This window comes from Stylophora pistillata, chromosome 7, assembly GCF_964205215.1.
Source record: "Stylophora pistillata chromosome 7, jaStyPist1.2, whole genome shotgun sequence".
In the NCBI taxonomy this organism is placed as follows: domain Eukaryota; kingdom Metazoa; phylum Cnidaria; class Anthozoa; order Scleractinia; family Pocilloporidae; genus Stylophora; species Stylophora pistillata.
The window spans coordinates 20,906,037-20,927,893 of NC_142525.1; the positions used below are offsets into that span (position 1 = coordinate 20,906,037).

The 21,857-nt window shown below is 40.1% G+C and overlaps 3 protein-coding genes across 3 annotated transcripts; 2 read left to right on the top strand and 1 right to left on the bottom strand.

Moving 5' to 3' along the window:
• Window positions 1–659: 659 nt before the first annotated feature.
• LOC111343036 (heat shock protein 68) lies at window positions 660–3,221 on the bottom strand. The gene has a single exon (XM_022950170.2). It carries the CDS (start codon window positions 3,003–3,005, stop codon window positions 1,104–1,106), a length of 1,902 nt encoding a protein of 633 aa, XP_022805905.2. The 5' UTR covers window positions 3,006–3,221; the 3' UTR covers window positions 660–1,103.
• A 4,135-nt stretch (window positions 3,222–7,356) lies between these two features.
• Window positions 7,357–9,797, top strand: LOC148727028 (heat shock protein 70 A1-like). Its single transcript, XM_088727272.1, has one exon. The coding sequence runs from the start codon at window positions 7,551–7,553 to the stop codon at window positions 9,450–9,452; it is 1,902 nt and encodes a 633-aa protein (XP_088583398.1). The 5' UTR covers window positions 7,357–7,550; the 3' UTR covers window positions 9,453–9,797.
• Window positions 9,798–11,149: 1,352 nt separating this feature from the next.
• LOC111343027 (uncharacterized) lies at window positions 11,150–15,654 on the top strand. Its single transcript, XM_088727288.1, has 6 exons — window positions 11,150–12,080; window positions 13,034–13,078; window positions 13,213–13,259; window positions 13,746–13,808; window positions 14,285–14,434; window positions 14,849–15,654. The coding sequence occupies exons 1-6, from the start codon at window positions 11,764–11,766 to the stop codon at window positions 15,322–15,324; spliced, it is 1,098 nt and encodes a 365-aa protein (XP_088583414.1). The 5' UTR covers window positions 11,150–11,763; the 3' UTR covers window positions 15,325–15,654.
• Window positions 15,655–21,857: the final 6,203 nt, after the last annotated feature.

Here is a 21,857-nt window from a genome sequence, read left to right on the forward strand (position 1 = left end):
AGCAGTAGACTTCACTTGTATCAGTCTTTGCATGGAATAGCAATCTGTACAGACACGAAGTACCTAATTACTTAGAGAATGGTTTTTTTTGAAAGCTTGATTCAGCGCACAGCAGTTGAAAGAGACGTTTCTTCAGGATTTCTGAAGTCGACCATCCCTAAAGTAACAAGCTTCCAATTCTGATCCTACTTAGGGAATTGTTTTCGTTTTATTACCACTCATTACAACTGATCCCCTCACTAACAGCAACTTTGCAGGTACATTTCACATTTCTTCTTTTACTGTGTTTCAGCATCAAATGGGATTTCCAAAAATGTAAAAAAAAAATCATGCAAGTCAATAAATTTTACATGATTTGTATATCCAAAATACTTTGAACCGCCATATACATGAACCAGATATACAACCTATTTTTCACTCGTTAAAACGAAACAAGATCAAGTAAACGGTGCAAATTAACTTCCATCGGCTTAACTTATGAACGAGAGCTCCAGCGCATTGTTTTCTTCATCTCTGTGTTTAATATTTTTTAACTCTGGGGTAAGTGATTCGCGCTGAATTGAAAACGCATTCCCTTACAGGTGGTACTATTATCATCAATAGGTTGCCAGACACTATTGGGAATGGAAACTTAAGAAATGTAACTTTCAACTCTTAACTAGTTTGCCACTCTGAATTTATTCATCTGTCTTCCAACGGCCCATAATACGCACATTTTGATTTGTTTTTGCTTCTCTTCGTTCATAATAGCCAAAGTAGCATTACATTCGCAATGTTTGACTAGAAGTTGTTTCCTACATTGCATACATTCAGCTACATAAAAAAAATGACACTTCGACAATACTCAGCTAAGGCTTGTAAAAAATCCGTATAACTAGCATTTGCTAATTTTCAGAGAGCACATCCAAATAGTTTTAGTAACGACTGACCTAAATCATACTGTGTATGCTAATACTTTTATTGTACGCTTAAAGGATACTTGTTCAAAATGATGTGCAGTAAAATATTTTTACAATATCATGCATCCAAAAAAACTAAAAAATCCATAATCATCTAATCATTTTAAAAACAGTTATGAATGTCCAAAAACAATAACTTATCACTTAATCAACTTCTTCCACTGTGGGTCCATTGCAGGACCCGTCGGTGCTCTGCTGCTGTCCATGTAACTTGGCCATGATTGGTGAACACGCTCCCTGTAGATCTTTCTCTTTTGCTTCGTATTCTTCTTTGCCTGCCTGTAAATTTCTGTCCAACCAAGCGATTACTTCTTGCACCTTGCTTTTTACCGCCTCCAGATCTGCAGAACTGAGTTTGTTCTCCACGTTCGGGTCTTCAATCGATTGTTTGACGTTGTACGCATAGTTTTCCAAGCTGTTTCTGGCTGAGATTTTCTGACGTTGCTTCTCGTCTTCTTCCTTGTATCTCTCGGCTTCAGCCACCATGCGATCAATGTCAGCTTTGGACAACCTTCCCTTGTCGTTGGTGATAGTGATGGTGTTGGTTCTTCCAGTGCTCTGATCCTTCGCGGACACGTTCAAGATCCCGTTGGCATCAATATCCAAAGAGACTTCAATTTTGGGCACGCCCCGGGGAGCGGGTGGGATTCCGCTCAGCTCAAATCGTCCCAGTTCATTGTTGTCTTTGGTCAGGGCACGCTCTCCTTCAAACACCTGAATGGTAACAGCTGGCTGATTATCTGAGTATGTAGTAAACTCTTTTGAAACCTTGGTTGGGATTCTCGTATTGCGTTCAATCAGTGTTGTCATCACTCCACCAGCGGTTTCAATGCCGAGACTTAAGGGTGCAACATCAAGTAGCAGGACATCCTTGATCTCTGAGCTTTGGTCCCCGGATAGAATGGCTGCCTGGATTGCAGCACCGTAAGCTACAGCTTCGTCTGGGTTAATAGACTTGTTTAGCTGTTTACCATCGAAGAAGTCTTCTAAAAGTTTCTGTATCTTTGGAATCCTTGTAGAGCCCCCAACCAGAACCACCTCGTGGATTTGATTTTTGTCAAGCCTTGCATCCCTTAGCGCCTTTTCCACTGGTTCGAGGCAGGAGCGGAAGAGATCCATGCATAGTTCTTCAAACTTGGCTCGGGTTATCTTAGAGTAGAAATCGATCCCCTCGGATAAGGAGTCGATCTCTATATTAGCTTGAGTGCTGGATGACAGTGTTCGTTTGGCTCGCTCACAGGTAGTCCTCAGGCGACGAAGTGCTCTCGGATTGTTTTTGAGATCTTTCTTAAAGTTTTTCTTGAATTCTTTCACAAAGTGATCCACAATGCGATTGTCGAAGTCTTCTCCGCCAAGATGTGTGTTACCAGCTGTGGAGAGAACCTCAAAGAGTGATCCCTCGTCGATTGTCAAAATGGAGACGTCAAAGGTTCCTCCTCCCAGATCGAATATTAGCACGTTTTTCTCGCCGCTGAGATTTTTTTCCAAGCCATATGCGAGAGCAGCAGCCGTTGGCTCATTGATGATCCTCTTCACGTTTAGTCCTGCTATTTTCCCAGCATCTTTTGTGGCCTGTCTCTGAGAATCATTGAAATAAGCTGGAACTGTGATAACTACATCTCGAACAGTCTGGCCCAAATAAGCTTCAGCTGTCTCTTTCATCTTCGTGAGAACCATAGAGCTGATTTCCTCTGGAGTAAAAGCTTTCCATGCGTCTTTGGTCTGTACACGCAGTTTTGGTTTGCCACTCTCATTGATGACTTGGAAAGGCCAGTTCTTCCTGTCTGATTGCACCACAGGATCATCAAATTTCCTGCCGATCAGTCTTTTAGCATCGAAGATGGTGTTGCTTGGGTTTAACGCTGCTTGGTTCTTGGCAGCGTCGCCGATCAAACGTTCTCTCTCAGTGAAAGCGACATAGCTAGGGGTTGTGCGATTTCCTTGATCGTTAGCGATGATCTCAACTTTACCATGTTGAAAGACTCCAACACAGGAGTAAGTTGTTCCAAGGTCGATTCCGACCGCAGGGGCTGTTTTCACTGGCATCTTCCAAAGCCTCTGATAATCTTCTTCTAGTCCTTTGTCTTGTTGAGTCAGCTTCTTCTTCGTTAAATTTTGACCAGCTTTGTAAAAAGGCTTGTATTTATACCCCTCAACCAAAGAAACATTACATCAGATATCTAAAAATACAAATATGCTGACATCATTTTATCCGCGATGAGCCAATGAAATTGACTTTATTTTTAATGAAAAGGATGAAAAGTATCTAGAGAGTTCTCGAATCCTTTTTTTTTAAAGGTTCGAGATAATTCTAAAGGTTATATAACATCCTAGCCGCTGCTAGATTGTTCTTAGAGTAAGGGGTGCAATCCAGAACAACCTCGATCGTTCACGAACATTCGCTTGGCACCAATCTCCCTCGTCTGCTGTGAGCCCTTCCGCCAACCAGCGGTATACTAAATATGGCGGCCGCAGATAATCAGTCCTTTTCTCAGATTTCATTTCGGATGCATTATGACGGATTTTACCCAGTTTTGTTGTCTTTCTTCTGTCCTTTTAACTTCGTTAACGTGAACACAGATGATGGAAGATGACAAAGTGTCCAGTGGTCTTGTGAAACATCTTTTCATGTCCTGATTTCCGTTCGTCTGAGGTCGTTGTTTTAGGTTGCATGCGTCAACGACTGACATAAACAGTTGTGCACATCGTCCAAGATAATGATGTTAAATACAGAAATACGCTAAGAGCAAAAATAATTCACTAGCAGTCTCCCAGCTCGAAAATTTATGTCGCACGTATGATTATTATGATTCTGTGCATATACAGAGATACAAAACTTTCGAGCCTTTTTACCTCAATATTAATTTTTAATTTGTGTTTTGTGTCAGTTGTCCGACTACCGAACCAATCCAAATACTGTATCAGCCATATCCTGATGCAATTTTTAAAGTACGGATAATGGCGCCAATAATCAAAACGGTAAACACGGGGAGGCCAATGAGGGATTTAGATCTTAATCCAGGAGGCCTCAAAATTACTTTCGTAACATCAGTAACTTCTGCTGTGACGGCTCCAATAATGAAAATGATAACCATGGGAAGACAAATGAGGGATTCAGAACTTGATCATCAAAATTATTTTCGTTCTGGAGATTCTTTACATAGTAAGAGACGTGCTTTTTGCCGTAGAGAATTGATAAGGACCCTTTGGTCCAAATTCAACAATGGATATGGACCCCCCCCCCCTTCCCAGTCCAAATCTACTGACAGATTTGGACCTCCCTCTGCATTTTTGGATCCCCCCCCCCCAACAAAACTGAGTTAGAACATCATCCTCAACCTTCTAGTAGAAATAGATAATACTTTAGATACTTAAGTATGTTTTCAATTCTAAACATGGGTTTTGTTGTTATCTTGTTCTCAGCGTCCTGTTACAACTTAGGATTTTCGTTAACCCTGGGGAAAATGCTAAGGGTTAGGGTAGGGGTCAGGTTTGCTTAGGGTGAGGGTTGGGTGTTTGGGTTAGGGTTATACAAAATGGTTGTTTGGAAATTGATTCAGCACACTGTGGTTGAAGGAGACATCTTGTCATGATTGCTAAAGTTGGCTATTCCAAAGAAATAGAAGCTTTAGCCTTTTGAATTCTGGTCAGAATTCAGAGAAGGACTTGTTAAAATAGCAAGAATGAGCAGTAAAATGAAACAGTACCTAAAGTTGGCAGTGTTCAAAGTTGTCACTTGGAAATAGAGTGTCACAAGGGATTTGAATCCCCCATCGATTTGCACCCTCCACTCCAAATCTGCTGGCAGATTTGGACCTCCCTACCAAACTTTCCCTTAAAGCAGTTTGTTTTATATAACCCTAACACCTAACCCTCACCCTAAGTAGACCTGACCCCAACCCTAACCCTTGGCACCTTCCCAAGGGTTAATGAAAATCTCAAGTTGTGACAGGATGCTGAGAACAAGATAACAACAATACCCATGTTTTGAATTGAAAACATACTTAAGTATGTAAAGTATTACCTATTTCTACTAGAAGGTTAAGGATGATGTTCCAAGAAAATTGTTTAAAGCAACAAGAAAATAATCTCCACATCAGAATTAGTAATAGATCCCAGAAACAAAATTTGGTTGAGGAATTCTGGGATATCCAATGACTTTGAACACCCAGGGTTGTAGAATTGTGCATGTTCATGTGTTTTGATCAATTTGGAATATAGTAATGAAAAAAATGACAGTGATCAGTTCCTGTGTACATAATTTTATGTATGGTTATGTATTTTTTAACCTAATCATGTGTAAAATGTGAGGAAACTTCTTTTGCATTTTCTATACCCACAGGACCTTACATTTTTCTACTTTGAAGTCTTAGTTTTACCTTTGCAAAATGAATTGTAGCCAATTAAACATGTAATAAAATATTTTTATAATCAAGCTATTTCTTTCTGGATCATCTCAGCAAAGAGACTAGAGCTAGCATGAATGTAAAACTATTACCATTTCTTGCAAGACAGTTAAGCACAGCTCTCCTTAGTGTCCTCAAATGGAGAATTGGTGACTCTTATTGGTGTTTTAAGAGTTGCAAATTCAGCCAAAAGGTTAGGGTTAGGGTAAGACAAGACTGATAAGACTAAAATCTTTTGACTGGCATTGAAAAGTTGCAGTGCATCACAGACAGATGAGTATACAAATGGCTCATTTTACCATCTTTCTAACAGGTAAACAAAAGATAAATAATTATCAAATTCAATTCTGCAGTAACTACCTATTTGCTGATGACACATCACATTTAAAATTATCAGCCAAAAGTAAAAAGAATTTCTGTTCATCACTTCTTCATTAATTTCAGTAGAATATAATGACTATAATGCTTATTTTTCTAAATGACAAAATTGATCTTTCTTTCTATCATTTTTTTGTAGGATAAGTGGCTTGTGTTCAATTGTGATTAAGAAAAAATCACAGCTTCTATGTGTTACATCCTGAGAGGATTAAAAGTTTAGATGATAACCTGTTAACCAACAATGGAAATTACAAAGTTATTTAAAAAAAGAAGTGCCAGTGTCACAGGGGATTTGAATCCCCCACCGATTTGCACCCTCCACTCCAAATCTGCTGGCAGATTTGGACCTCCCTACCAAACTTTCCCTTTAAGCAGTTTGTTTTATATAACCCTAACACCTAACCCTCACCCTAAGCAGACCTGACCCCAACCCTAACCCTTGGCACCTTCTCAAGGGTTAACGAAAATCCAAAGTTGTGATAGGATGCTGAGAACAAGATAACAACAATACCCATGTTTTGAAATGAAAACATACTTAAGTATGTAAAGTATTTCCTATTTCTACTAGAAGGTTAAGGATGATGTTCCAACTCAAATTTGTTGGGGGGTCCAAATCCACTAGTAGATTTAGGCTAGGGAGGGGGGTTCATATGTATCAATAAATTTGGACCAGGGGATCCAGATCAATTTTCTCCTACAAAAAAGCACTTTTCCCACTATGCAAAGAATCTCCAGAACAAAAATGATTTTGAGGTTCAAGATCTAAATCCCTTATTTGTCTCCCCGTGTTTATCAATTTGACTATTGGGACTGTTACATCAGGAAGTGACCTATGTTACAAAAGTAATTTTGAGGCCTTAGGGATTAAGATCTAAATCCCTCATTTGTCTCCCCGTGTTCATCGTTTTGATTATTAGTGACATTATCCGTACTTTAAAAATGGCTTCAGGATACGGCTAATATTTGGCTTAGTTCGGTAGTGACAACTGACACAAAACATAGAATATTAATGTAAAAAGGTTCGAAAAAGTTTTGCATATCTGCATATGCACAGAATCATAATAATCATACCTGCGACATAACTTTTGAAGTTGGGAGACTGTTCGTGAATTATTTTTGCTCTTAGCATATTTCTGTATTGAACATCACTGTCTTGGACGATCTGCACAACCGTATATGTCAGTCGTTGACGCATGTAACCTAAATCAAGGGCCTTAGACGAACGGAAATCAGGACATGAAAATATATGTTTCACAAGACCACTAGACACTCTGTCGTCTTCCATCATCTGTGTTCACGTTAACGACGTCAAAAAGACATAAGGAAGCCAACAAAACTGGGTAAAATCCGTCATAATGTCTCCGAAATGAAATCAAGAAAAGGACTGATCATCTGCGGCCGCCATATTTAGTATACTGCTGGCTGAAGGGCTCACAGCAGACGAGGGAGATTGGTGCCAAGCGAATGTTCGTGAACGATCGAGGTTGTTCTGGATTGCACCCGTTACTCTGAGAACAATCTAGCAGCGGCTAGGATGTTACATAACCTTTAGAATTTTCTCGAACCTATAAAAAAAGGAATTCCAGAACTCTCTAGATACTTTTCATTAAAAATAAAGTCAATTCGATTGGCTTATCGCGGATGAAGTGATGTCAGCATATTTGTATTTTTAGATATCTGATGTAATGTTTCTTTGGTTGAGGGGTATAAATACAAGCCTTTTTACAAAGCTGGTCAAACTTTAACGAAGAAGAAGCTGACTCAACAAGACAAAGGACTACAAGAAGATTATCAGAAGCTTTCGAAGATGCCAGTGAAGACAGCTCCTGCGGTCGGAATCGACCTTGGAACAACTTACTCCTGTGTTGGAGTCTTTCAACATGGTAAAGTTGAGATCGTCGCTAACGATCAAGGAAATCGCACAACCCCCAGTTATGTCGCTTTCAATGAGACAGAGCGTTTGATCGGCGACGCTGCCAAGAACCAAGCAACGTTAAACCCAAGCAACACCATCTTCGATGCTAAAAGACTGATCGGCAGGAAATTTGATGATCCTGTGGTGCAATCTGACAGGGAGAACTGGCCATTCCAAGTCATCAATGAGAGTGGCAAACCAAAACTGCGTGTACAGACCAAAGACGCATGGAAAGCTTTTACTCCAGAGGAAATCAGCTCTATGGTTCTCACGAAGATGAAAGAGACAGCTGAAGCTTATTTGGGCCAGACTGTTCGAGATGTAGTTATCACAGTTCCAGCTTATTTCAATGATTCTCAGAGACAGGCCACAAAAGATGCTGGGAAAATAGCAGGGCTGAATGTGAAGAGGATCATCAATGAGCCAACGGCTGCTGCTCTCGCATATGGCTTGGAAAAAAGTCTCAGCGGCGAGAAAAACGTGCTAATATTCGATCTGGGAGGAGGAACCTTTGATGTCTCAATTTTGACAATCGACGAGGGATCACTCTTTGAGGTTCTCTCCACAGCTGGAAACACACATCTTGGCGGAGAAGACTTCGACAATCGCATTGTGGATCACTTTGTGAAGGAATTCAAGCAAAAGTTCAAGAAAGATCTCAAAAACAATCCGAGAGCACTTCGTCGCCTGAGGACTACCTGTGAGCGAGCCAAACGAACACTGTCATCCAGCACTCAAGCTAATATAGAGATCGACTCCTTATCCGATGGGATCGATTTCTACTCTAAGATAACCCAAGCCAAGTTTGAAGAACTATGCATGGATCTCTTCCGCTCCTGCCTCGAACCAGTGGAAAAGGCGCTAAAAGATGCAAGGCTTGACAAAAATCAAATCCACGAGGTGGTTCTGGTTGGGGGCTCTACAAGGATTCCAAAGATACAGAAACTTTTAGAAGACTTCTTCGATGGTAAACAGCTAAACAAGTCTATTAACCCAGACGAAGCTGTAGCTTACGGTGCTGCAATCCAGGCTGCCATTCTATCCGGGGACCAAAGCTCAGAGATCAAGGATGTCCTGCTACTTGATGTTGCACCCTTAAGTCTCGGCATTGAAACCGCTGGTGGAGTGATGACAACACTGATTGAACGCAATACGAGAATCCCAACCAAGGTGTCAAAAGAGTTTACTACATACTCAGATAATCAGCCAGCTGTTACCATTCAGGTGTTTGAAGGAGAGCGTGCCCTGACCAAAGACAACAATGAACTGGGACGATTTGAGCTGAGCGGAATCCTACCGGCTCCCCGGGGCGTGCCCAAAATTGAAGTCTCTTTGGATATTGATGCCAACGGGATCTTGAACGTGTCCGCGAAGGATCAGAGCACTGGAAGAACCAACACCATCACTATCACCAACGACAAGGGAAGGTTGTCCAAAGCTGACATTGATCGCATGGTGGCTGAAGCCGAGAGATACAAGGAAGAAGACGAGAAGCAACGTCAGAAAATCTCAGCCAGAAACAGCTTGGAAAACTATGCGTACAACGTCAAACAATCGATTGAAGACCCGAACGTGGAGAACAAACTCAGCTCTGCAGATTTGGAGGCGGTAAAAAGCAAGGTGCAAGAAGTAATCGATTGGTTGGACAGAAATTTACAGGCAGGCAAAGAAGAGTACGAAGAAAAAGAGAAAGATCTACAGGGAGTGTGTTCACCAATCATGGTCAAATTACATGGACAGCAGCAGAGCACCAAAGGGTCTTGTAATGGACCTACAGTAGAAGAAGTAGATTAACTGATTAGTCTCCAGTCATTTTTGGACATTCATGACTTTTTTCAAAATGATTAGAAGAGAAATCAGAGAAATATTGGTTTTACAAATAGCTTGCAGATTTTTCTAGGTTTTTTTTTGGATACATCATATTCACGGTAAAAATATTTTTCTTGACATCATTTGGAACAAGTGTCCTTACACATTATGCTAGTCCTTATTAAGACTATTTAGATGTGCTCTCTGAAAATTAGCAAACGTTATTTTTCCGGACTTTTTACAAGCCTTAGCTGAGTATTATTGAAGTGTTATTTCTTTATAAAGCTTAATGTATCTTGTAGGAAACATTAAATTTCTAGTCAAACGTTGCGATCGTGATCCTACTTTTACTATTTTAAACGAAAAAAAGCAAAAACAACTGAAAATGCAGTTCAGTGTAGTTGGTAATTGGAAGACAGTTGAATAAAAGCAGAATTACAAAATAGGTAAGAGTTCAAAGTTACATTTCTTAAGTTTCCATTCCCAATAAAAGTGCCTGTCAGCTTAATTGATGATAATCGCAGCAATTATAGACATTATAAAAAATACCGTTCAATTTAACAGATCACTTGCTGAAATACAGAGATAAAGCAGAAAACAATGCGCTGGAGGTCTTGTTTATAAGTTAAACTGATAGAATTAATTTGCACCGTTAACTTGACCTTGTTTCGTTTAAACGAGTGAAAGTTAAGTCAGATGTGTATCCGGCATATGGCGAAACACGACCGATCAGCTCGACTCGACAAGATATCAACAGGATGTTCAGTCGGTCACGTATTTCAAATTTCCAGTGAAAGAAGTTCGATTCATGTTTATAATTTTCTGATTAAATGGGTGCATGGGCCAATGTGAAAACCTCAAACTGAATTACATATTAGTGAGAGAGAGGTTGCCTACAGCTGCCTAGAAAATTGCCTCCTCATACTTTTCTTAGTACAGGAAGGTATTGGTTGTAGGACACTCAAGCGAGCAAAATATCTACTTAGAACTGGTATTTATTAACTGTGTAGTAAAAACAAACAAAGTTATCCAAAAAGTCAATCTTCAGAACAAATTAAAATTTAAAATATAACAATGAGTTATAGTGAGCATGTATGTAAATGTAAATGCCTTAACACAATAAAACACGTGCTTCCCGAATTGACTAAATGTAAGGAAAGGCCGGGGACTGCCATATGCTGCTTAGAATGATCAGGCAGAATAAAGCTGAATAAAGTGTCCAGCGATTGGTTTGGATGCGTCCTTGTCATTCCTTTCTTCTTCGGGAAGGTGTTCTCGGAATCGGTCACCTGGTCATCTTCCTTGTGCAATAGATGACATTGGTGGAAGTTTACGTGAAGCGATCAGTAATCGCTTGGGTGCAGATGTTTTTTCGACGTTATGAATTAGAGGACAAGTTTTTCATTGTGCGCGTTTCGGGTTGGTCATTAGTTTGTGGAGGTCGCGAAAATATGGTACCGGTCTCTGAATCATTTGAAGTAATTCAACTGAGTTTTTAAGAATGATTGATTTGACGGCATGATTACGCCTTGCATCTGATCGGTCGAGGGGGTAAAGTGAGAGCGTTGTAAAGTTAAGCCATTACAGTACCGCTGATCATTTTCAAGGCCCCTCTTGAAACTAAAAAAAATCGTGCTTAAATTCCTACACGCACTAGATGTTCATTTTACCACGTCTTTAATGAGCGAACACAGACACTTTGAATGATACGATTTGACCTTAACGAGTTGATGCTTTTTTTTTTAAATGAGATCAAGTCCGCAGTTTACCAAACTTTCTCACGATGGTTTAATGTATTGCTCTTTCAGGCTAATTTTGAATTAAAGTGGTATGTTTTCTTTTAGTTCTTACTTAAGTAGCATTGCAAAACGTAGTTGAGTATGGGCTTGTGAAGCTAGGCTATAAGGCCCTTAGAGATTCGTGATGCATGCTCGTTCAACAACTCGTGAAGTACCCTGGCTATCTATAAATCTCTATCAGTGATCACGCTCCAAGAATTCCTCCGATTTTTGCTGACTAATTATTGAAATTACATTACATAATTCCGCAAAGGAAACGTGCAAGCAGACGGAAACGAATACTGATAAACAACCCTTACTGTATTTCAAAATGTTTCGACGTTTCTAGCTGGAGTACGTGTAAACAAAACCTTATCTCCGCCAAAGAACTTGAAGCTCTATAAAGAGGGTTTCTTATCACGTTCACTCGACATTCCCTTGTGCACATCAGGTGGAACTAGTACACTGAAAACAGAAATTTAAATATTTGCTTCGTATAATTTAGTTTGACCATTGTAATGGAGCCACAATCGGAGAAAATTCGGAGACACATTCATTGTTTTCTTTTGGGAAAATTGGGTTGTTTCACGCTCTGCGTTCTTATTGTGGGCCTGATTGCATGTGTGGCATTTCAGTTTGTTACTTTGATCTCGATGGAAAGGCGACTTGTATCAGTCGAGCTGAAGTACAACGAGATTTCAAAAGAACGTAGCAACCACAGTTGGTCAGAGACTGAGACGAGTAGACTGCTCAGCTCCTCAAGACAAAAGCGAAATGCTGACCCGAAAAATAGTTTGTCAGACCTAACGAAAAGACTAATTGCCCTTGAGGAAAGGTATTTTTAGACTTCGCGAAGAGGACACAGTTTACTATGTGCCAGAGGCACTTTGGTGTCTGCAGTTTTGTTTGATTTTTTTTAAAGATACGTCTGCTGAAAAAAATTGCGATAAAAGGATACAAATGCTTACAATTACGTAACAATGCGCCGTGTAGAAAAAAGATCACGAGCTCGGTTAGATAATTACAAATCGTTTCGGTTCCCTTGTTGAAAAATTACAAAGTACATTTCACATCAGCAAATAGGTCTAACTGCAGAATTGAATATGATCATGATTTATCTTTTTCTCTTACAGCCTTGTTAGAAAGACGTAATTAAGACGTTTGAATGCTCATCTGTGTGTGATGCACTGCAGTTTTTCGGTGTCAGTCACTAGATTTTAGTGACTCAATCAATCTCACTTACTTATTCGTTCGCAGAAATGTTATTTTGGCTGGCACTACTCTTTTTAGGATTTGCATCTCTAAAAGTACGTGTCTTCAAAATGTGCCACGAGTCATCCATTAGAGGTCAAGGAGAGCTGCGCTAAACTGCATGTCTCGCAAATAATAGTAATAGTTTTGCATTCAGGTTAGCTCTGGTCTCTTTGCTAATATTCTAGGTCGGTATTCAGCTACTGCTAAAACCAGAATGCAAAGAAATGTTTGAAAACAATAAAAAAAAAAAAAAAGAGAACCAGAGATCAAGTGCCAAAGTAAGGACTGATCGAGCCTTGAACCATTTTCTTGACCTTTCATGACTCTTGACATGTATTTCTTTTGTGAGAGCAAATTAGGCAGCTTTTTTCTTGGTTTTCATTGAGGGCTTTTTAGGGAAGTTTCATTTCAGCGATATACAGTAACTCGCTTCGAGATTTTGAACTTTCTGCACTTGAAGAAAACCAAGGTAATCAAGTGGTGGGAAGAGCAGATCAACTATCCGGCTAATTTTTCTTCTCCTTTCTCCCACAGAACTGTTCGCCTCAATGATGAACTTCAACAACGCACTTCCCTGCGAGGGAATTAATTTTTTTCGTTTGGGTCCTTTCCTTTTTCTCTCGTATTTATCAAGTGACTCTTTGTCCGTTCAGTTTTGAAGGAATGAAGTATCATTGTCATTTTGATTTGATGTATCACTTTCTTTCTCCAACAGGACGGGACGGAAGGGATGGCGTGCCAGGTCCCCGCGGAGTCGGTGGTTAGTTATTTCAAATAATTTTGTGTTTGAAGACAGATTTAGCATGCTCTTTCTGTGCCCGCTCTAAATACAAGATCCTCTCCTGATGTATCCAAGCTGCCTTACTTCCCCTGTGATTCTAGTTTTAAACCATTACAAAGCTATTTCTAGTTTGTTTACGTTTCGAAACTTTGAGAATGCAGTCCATAATCGATAGTTTTTATAAGGCCTCCTCAAAGTTGCATCCTGATTCTCGATAGGTTTGTTCTTGCCCAGAAATCACTAATTATATGACATTAATTCGGTTGATGAAATACGTTAGTTCTGCAATAGACTTGGTAGAGATGTTTTCGGGTGTGTTTAGAGACTTTGATACGAGCAACTGTGAAATTCTATTAGATAGAATTCCTCAATATGAGCGATTTATCGTTACTAAGCAGTCTAAAGGACTGATTCATTTTCTAAAACTTTTCTAAAATTCCTAACTTACTGCGCATTCGATTTCAGGACGGGATGGAAGGGATGGAAGAGTAGGACCCGCAGGACCGAGAGGACTAAAAGGACCGAAAGGTTTTAGTTTGCAAATTAATAGTAGTCTATTATTCTTCACAAGTGTGTTGAAAATAATTGCCCCTTACATTCCATTAATATTTCCAACCACAAGTGACGGTTCTTTCAAAAACTAAAGAGAACCTAAAGGAACTGGAAAATAGAAACTCTCACCAGAACACCATCCGACTTTTCCTTTTCACAAATTGGAGATTAAACTCTTCTCGGCTATGTGTTTCATTCATATTTTGCCTGAAAAAGTGATTTAGATTTAAAGTGGCTCCATTTCCTAATTTTTTCAAAACTTAATTCAAGTGTACTTAGCCAGTCATTATATGACACTTTCATTAGAAATCTTGTGTATAGGCTAGTAACTGACCTAGCCATCATGTCCGATTTTTATGTCAGGCTGTCGAAACTTCATCAATCAACTACATTCATTACCAGGACTGACTTATTGCCTCCATAATCTATAATCTCATTTTCTTTGATACCAGGTGATACTGGTCGAACGGGAAGCACTGGATCCAAGGGATCTCCTGGCTCTCAAGGAGCGAAAGGACAAGAAGGACAGGGGCTGTCTGGTGTGAGTTATAACCGCTGGGGACGAAAGAACTGCTCTGGAGATGCTACTTTGGTGTACACAGGTAGAGGGAAAAAGCATTTTATGTAAAAGAAGAGTAATCTAACATGCCATTACTCTCCTGTTTTCATTTTGATATCGTTAGTGTTGTTCTTCTCTAACCGAGTCAAAAAAGTAAATGACGTGAGCTCAGGAGTAACAAAGCAGTCTTGAAAAGGAATGATGCAAGGTCACAGCGAAGGCCATTTCAAATATCTCTTCAAAAGTTATCACCGGGTGACGAAAATTCATTTTGTCTTGGTGGAATTTTTTGTATTGTTGTTTTTTATACGTTTGTTTGACCTTTTTCGATTTATTCTTCCCAAGTCGTAACGGGTATACTTTTTGTTAGTAAACCAAATTTTGGATTTCAGCAAGCTGTAATTTAAGCTTTTCGAGTCTTCTTTTAATTCAGTTCCTTTTTTTTTTTTTTCGAAAGGATATATGGGCGGTGGGTATTACACTCATATCGGTGGTGGTACCAACTACGTTTGTCTTACCAACAAACCCATTTATGATAAGTTCGTTGATGGTTGGCAAGGCGCAGCAGCGATCTATGGCACCGAATATCAAACCTCAACATTCCCAGGCTTAAAGAACCTCTACCAGCATGACGCACCATGTGCTGTGTGTTACGTTAGAACACGGGGCTCACAAATAATGATACCTGGAACAAACAAGTGCCCCGCTGGTTGGTCCAGAGAATACAAGGGGTACCTCATGACATCACATTATAATCACGCCCATCCCAGTGAATATGTGTGCGTTGACGAAGGTGCAGAGGCTGTGGATGGAGGTCACAGTGACACCGATGGAGCTCTGTTGTACGTGGTCGAGGGAAGCTGTAGTCACGCCTTGCCATGCGGACCGTACAGAGACACCCATGAACTCACTTGTGTCGTTTGCACCAAATAGTTCAGTTTTTAGGTCTCCCCTTACATTTAAATACTATGCTTGATTTTAAACTTCAAGCATTATAACAATCAAAGAAAAAAGTCAAATTTAATCGTCATTTTGAGTTAGTTTCCTTAATAAATGTAGTTTATGCCATAAGAGGATGATGTACTGAAAATAATGCTTCTGCAATCTAAATATAAAACTACGAATTACGTTTTTAACGAAACTAACTTTATGTTGCCAGATATTTTTAAATCGGGAAATCGGGAACCGAAAGAAAAATGTTGAGATACAATTTTATGGGATATCGATAAATGAAAGAAATAAACTGACACATGAACCTCGAAACTCGGCATTTAGACTCGTACATTTTAAAAATGTCCGAATTCTGCGCAGGGTAACCTCCGCTAACCATCCAGGAGAAGCGAAAATATTGTAAGCAGAGGAGTCTGATCAAGAGCAAAAAAAATCTGCAAACTCCTGACCAGATGTCACAAAGGAGTCAAAGACTGAGCTTAATGATAAATCCAGCTTGCCTTTCTTAAGCCTTTCACTCCCAAGATCTCCTTACTGTCTGCCAGACAATTCTTATGATGCTAGTTTGGAGAATTTGGTATTGGATCAGCTGATCATCCACCGATTTTCTTTTTTCTCTAATTCTGATTACTCGTATGCTTGATATTGTATTGATATTGTATTGATATTGTATTGATATTGTATTGATATTGTATTAATATTGTATTGATATTGTATTGATATTTTATTACACGACTCGGGCAGTCAGAAGGCCAATAACTAAAATCAACCAATCAAAATGCTCTATTGCCGGTCCAATATTCTCTAAGTATTGGACCGGGCACTGTCCCGAATGGTCCCGAATGATACCGCACTTGTGTCCCTTTGAACTTCAGTCGTCTAATAAATCTCTTATAAACCAAGCTTGCTCGGGATCGCACTGGAAGAATATCGGCCCTCGGTCTTTTTTGTACGGACCTCGCTGCGCTCGGTCCTTACTGTCAAGACCTCGGGCCGATATTCTCCCAGTACGGCCCTCCCGCTTGGTTAATAAGATATATGTATTAATATTGTATTGATATTGTATTGATATTGTATTGATATTGTATTGATATTGTATTGATATTGTATTGATATTGTATTGATATTGTATTGATATTGTATTGATATTGTATTGATATTGTATTGATATTGTATTGATATTGTATTGATATTGTAAGGAGAAATTCTGTCTTGGTCACTCACGGGAGTGAAAAGGTTATTAATGAGTTCTAAATCTCGAGTGGATACAACCCAGAAAGGAAATTTTCTTGTGATATACCTCACGAAAGTCGCACCAACTGACAATTTTTAAAGTTTGTTAAAGCCAAAGTAGTGTCATGAGCAAGGACAATTGAAATAACTCACAAAATAGAATATTATTTGCTTAATCGGCATTTGACTTTTTTCGTTGGTAATATAAAGATTCCTCTTCTACAAATAGTACTGAGTGAATACACGTCTGTTTTTCAAATCTCCTTTTATTCTTTTTAACACCTGTCATGACAGTATTTATTAATCATCATGCGCATCAACTACGTATCGATATTCGAAGTAAAAGTTCTGGGTTTTAGTAAATTCACAAACTTGAGACTTTTGGACGATAACCAAGAATTGTACATGACAAAAAGGCTTGAATAACTCATTCAGTCGAAGTAACTCGCTCACAAACTAGGTATAAACTCTTTTTTACAAATCAAGCTGACAATAGCAATAAGCATTTAACACCAAAGCGTTTCTAATTTTGATGTATTGACATTCTGTCGGCAAACCTTAAATTCATTCTAAAGGTTTTGCTTCATCACATTCGCAATGTACTTATGAAATATTCCTCGAACACAAACCTTTGACCTATACTTGGATTATCATTTGCAAAATAACTAACGATCTCTTTGTCTATCTTGCCCTGTTGGAACAACTGCCTGATGTCATCTGCTAAGGTCTTGGCGAGGGGATACCCATCACCTGGGAATGATGTCCCTAGGTCGCTTTCAGCTTTAACCTTTGCCTTGATGTCTCTAAGTGGCTTATCCTGGAAATATCCTTGGACTGCATAGTTTAGGACTTTCTGGTAGCTGTCAAACTCGGCAGAAATCTCTTCCCATGTAGCAGCTAAGGATGTCAGTTCAGTGTAACTATTCGGTGGTACACCTGCCTCCCCGGCGATCTGATTCAAAGCTGTCATCATAGCCGTCTGGTACTCTGTTATTTGCTTCTGCTTTTTGTCGACGTCATCAATTGCTTTATCTAAATTATCTAGTGTCCAGACTCCCAGTCCAATTGTAGTGGCAAGGCCAGCCAGTCCAAAGACAATACCAGCGATGTTGAGACCTGTAATGATTTTATCGAGCGTGGGAGTGCTGGAAAACGAACTTTCGGTCTCGGGGACCACTGGTGGTTCCTCATTATTCAATGGCACGGCTTCAAAAGGATCTGAGACAGGTTCAGTAGTGGGTTCATCGCCATCAGCCTTACTTTGACGACAGTAGCGGACAATCTGGAGTAATCCGGACGCCACTTTCAAAGTGTTTTTAGTGTAGCCAAATACTTTCCCCAAAGTTATCACAGCCTGTTCAGCATTAGAAGCTGAAGTATCCTTAGCGATTAGCTCGTCGACCATGTCTAAGAAGTCGCTGGGCAGTTTGTCGAGGGCTTTCTTCACGCGGTCCAGATTAACAGCCACCCGATAATACACATTATCGTAGAGATCGCTGGCTTTGGTCACATCCTCTTTAAGCTTTTTCGCTTTGCTGTTTAATTCGTTCATTTTTCCTTTCTCGGCGACGCCAAACCCAACGCCTGCTCCAATATTTCCTAATCCGAGCAGAACTCTCCCGAGTCCAATACTGAGTTCTGCCATCTTTGCTCGTGAGAGAACGTTTATACCTGGCTGATCGACGAAAACTAACGATGGATTCTGTTGCCTAATATTTTATACAAAAACTCGCAGTATTTGCATACTCATCGTTGATCAACATGAGTGGGCGATTGCCGTGGGCGACTCTAAAACCAGGAACGACGGAATGCCGGAATGACGGAAAGACGGAATGATGGAATGACGGAATGATGGAATGACGGAATGACAGAATGATGGAATGAGGGAATGATGGAGTGACGGAATGACGGAATGACGGAATATGACCCCAAATCCTAAAACCCCGAACGGATGTAGCAGGACATGTTGCACGAAGTTTGTACAAAGATATTCAAGCACTTGGCTCATTCATTCCCAAGACGATAACGCACATGACTAAAACTAAGTGTTGATTTTTTTTCCTTTACTAAGTGTTATGAATAATTATGAACCATTATACATGAAAGGTAGCTGCGTTGTAAACCTGTTTATTTATCTTTTGTTATGCTAAATTTGCCATGAGTTTTATTCGCGGCATAACGGTCGCACAGCATGTGAAAACGAAGTTGACCTACCACATTGCAATAAACAATTGGAACATACGTTTCGTGGTCACGTCTCCACGTTTTTAATGAAACATATGCTTGTAAGCGTGAGAAAATCACGGGAACCTTTCCACGCTTCTCAAAATATAACGACGTTCAGCCACAGCTCCAAACTTAGACTAGCGTAAGAGCAAGCCCTAGTTGCGAGGCCTTTAATAAGAGCTTTTCTTCGTCCACCAATACATTTTAGATCTCGAGTAACACTAGCCGAGGAGAGGTTGTATGGGGTCATCGCGTGGGAATTTCTCGTGGCGTTAAAAGACAAAAGGAAGTTAGCAGAAGGAAGCCGTCCCGAAGAATTTCAAGAATTCTTTCTTTACCAGGTGTCCAAAACACCACGATCCTCCTATGAAATGCACGGCTCACCGATCAGCGAAAGAAATAGACTTTGGGAAAATATATAGCCATGCGAAAGGGAAACTGCCACGTAAACACTGGACTTTAAGTCTTGTTGAAAAAATCGCGTTTACGATCCTCCACTATTGATTTACCAGTCTGGCATAGGTTACGCATTTACCAGTCTGGCATGGAGACGTGACCACGAAACGTATGTTCCAATTGTTTATTGCAATGCGGTAGGTCAACTTCGTTTTCACATGCTGTGCGATTTCTTATGCCGCGACTGAAACTCAAGGAAAATTTAGCACAACAAAAGATAAATAAACAGGTTTACAACGCAGCTACCTTTCGTGTATAATGGTTCATAATTATTCATAACACTCAGTAAAGGAAAAAAATCAACACTTAGTTTTAGTCACGTACGTTATCGTCTTGGGAATGAATGAGCCAAGTGCTTGAATGTCTTTGTACAAACTTCGTGCATTATGTCCTGTTACATCCGTTCCGGGTTTTAGGATTTGGGGTCATATTCCGTCATTCCGTCATTCCATCATTCCATCATTCTGTCATTCCATCATTCCATCATTCCGTCATTTCGGCATTCCATCGTTCTTGATTTTAGGATTTGGGGTCATATTGCATCATTCCGTCATTCCGTCATTCCATCGTTCTTGATTTTAGGATTTGAGTCATATTCCGTCATTCCGTCATTCCGGCATTCCATCGTTCCGGCATACCATCGTTCCTACTTTTCCATTGCCATCATGGTGTCACGTCGCTTTAAGGTCGGCACACACGAGGGGACTAGTCCCTGCGACTAGTCCGTGCGACTAGTCCCCGCGACAAGTCTTTAAAGGGTTTACACGAGGGGACCGGTAGCAGGGACTAGTCCCTTAAGGTGTTCACACGAGGGCACTCAATTGCACAAGAACATAGGAAAATTAAGAGGCAAAAGATGTTTCTTAGTCTGGTGTGTTACACGTAAACAATGAAAATTTGACAACTTTTCATTGTAGCACTATTAAACATCAACGCAAATGAACTACACTTATTCAGTCGAATTATTCATGTTTTTACGTTCCGTTTTTTTATTTATCTATTTATTTTTAACAGACACAGAGTCAAATAGGGTAAAAATTCCATCAAAACGGCTCCAAGACATCTGTATATGTTTACAAAACTAGAAATAGTTTTTTATTCTTCAGTTGTAGAAATCTAGAATTCAGGGAAAATTCATAGGGACTGCAATGTTTACAAATACCAGAAGTCACGCATCATACTGACCCGTGATTGGCTTATTTACCGTTTAGTCGCAGGGACTGGTCGCACAAACAGTTCACACGAGGGGACAAACATTTGTTTCATGCGACAAGTCCCTGCGACTGGTCGCACGAATTCAAACAAGTTTGAATTCGTGCGACCAGTCGCAGGGACCAAATTTTGGTCCCTGCGACCACAGAAATGTGTAGTTCACACGAAGGGACTAGTCGCATGAAACTGGTCGCTGGGACTAGTCGCAGGGACTAGTCCCAGCGACCAGTTTCATGCGACTAGTCCCTTCGTGTGAACTACACATTTCTGTGGTCGCAGGGACCAAAATTTGGTCCCTGCGACTGGTCGCACGAATTCAAACTTGTTTGAATTCGTGCGACCAGTCGCAGGGACTTGTCGCATGAAACAAATGTTTGTCCCCTCGTGTGAACTGTTTGTGCGACCAGTCCCTGCGACTAAACGGTAAATAAGCCAATCACGGGTCAGTATGATGCGTGACTTCCGGTATTTGTAAACATTGCAGTCTCTAAGAATTTTCCCTGAATTCTAGATTTCTACAACTGAAGAATAAAAAACTATTTCTAGTTTTGTAAACATATACAGATGTCTTGGAGCCGTTTTGATGGAATTTTTACCCTATTTGACTCTGTGTCTGTTAAAAATAAATAAATAAATAAAAAAACGGAACGTAAAAACATGAATAATTCGACTGAATAAGTGTAGTTCATTTGCGTTGATGTTTAATAGTGCTACAATGAAAAGTTGTCAAATTTTCATTGTTTACGTGTAACGCCCCAGACTAAGAAACATCTTTTGCCTCTTAATTTCCTATGTTCTTGTGCAATTGAGTGCCCTCTTGTGAACACCTTAAGGGACTAGTCCCTGCTACCGGTCCCCTCGTGTAAACCCTTTAAAGACTTGTCGCGGGGACTAGTCGCACGGACTAGTCGCAAGGACTAGTCCCCTCGTGTGTGCCGACCTTTAGGGTTATACGTGATATCATTAACTCCGAAGGAAATTAACTTTTCGCTGACCTCGCCAACATCTCGTGGTGAATCTGTTGACCAGTAGTTCGCAGATTGCAGAAAACACGAAAAAAAAGTGTAAGATTGCTTCACGTTTTACTGTAAACACGTGCCTTGGGCTTAAGGATTTTAGCGCGGGATTTTAGCTTTAACTGTATTAGCATATTTTCACGAACGGGACAATATCCGGTCAGTAATATGGACTTGATATGGACCCCATTTCCCTGATCCAACTGTCCATAATCTGCATGAGTGGGCAATTGTGATCACGTCGTCACGTCGCTTTAGTGTTGTAGAAATTCATGGAAATAGCTCATAACGCTACCTTTAAAGTGACGTGACGACTTGACGACGATTACCCTCTTATGTGTATCAAACAAAGATTATGCAAATAACGCGAGT

Bases quoted from the DNA above. Each gene is read 5' to 3' on its own strand.
- LOC111343036 (XM_022950170.2), bottom strand. From the start codon at position 3,005: ATGCCAGTGAAAACAGCCCCTGCGGTCGGAATCGACCTTGGAACAACT.
- LOC148727028 (XM_088727272.1), top strand. From the start codon at position 7,551: ATGCCAGTGAAGACAGCTCCTGCGGTCGGAATCGACCTTGGAACAACT.
- LOC111343027 (XM_088727288.1), top strand. From the start codon at position 11,764: ATGGAGCCACAATCGGAGAAAATTCGGAGACACATTCATTGTTTTCTT. The intron at 13,809-14,284 runs GTTTTAGTTTGC...CTTTGATACCAG, and splicing joins AGGACTAAAAGGACCGAAAG to GTGATACTGGTCGAACGGGA. The intron at 14,435-14,848 runs GTAGAGGGAAAA...TTTTTTCGAAAG, and splicing joins TGCTACTTTGGTGTACACAG to GATATATGGGCGGTGGGTAT.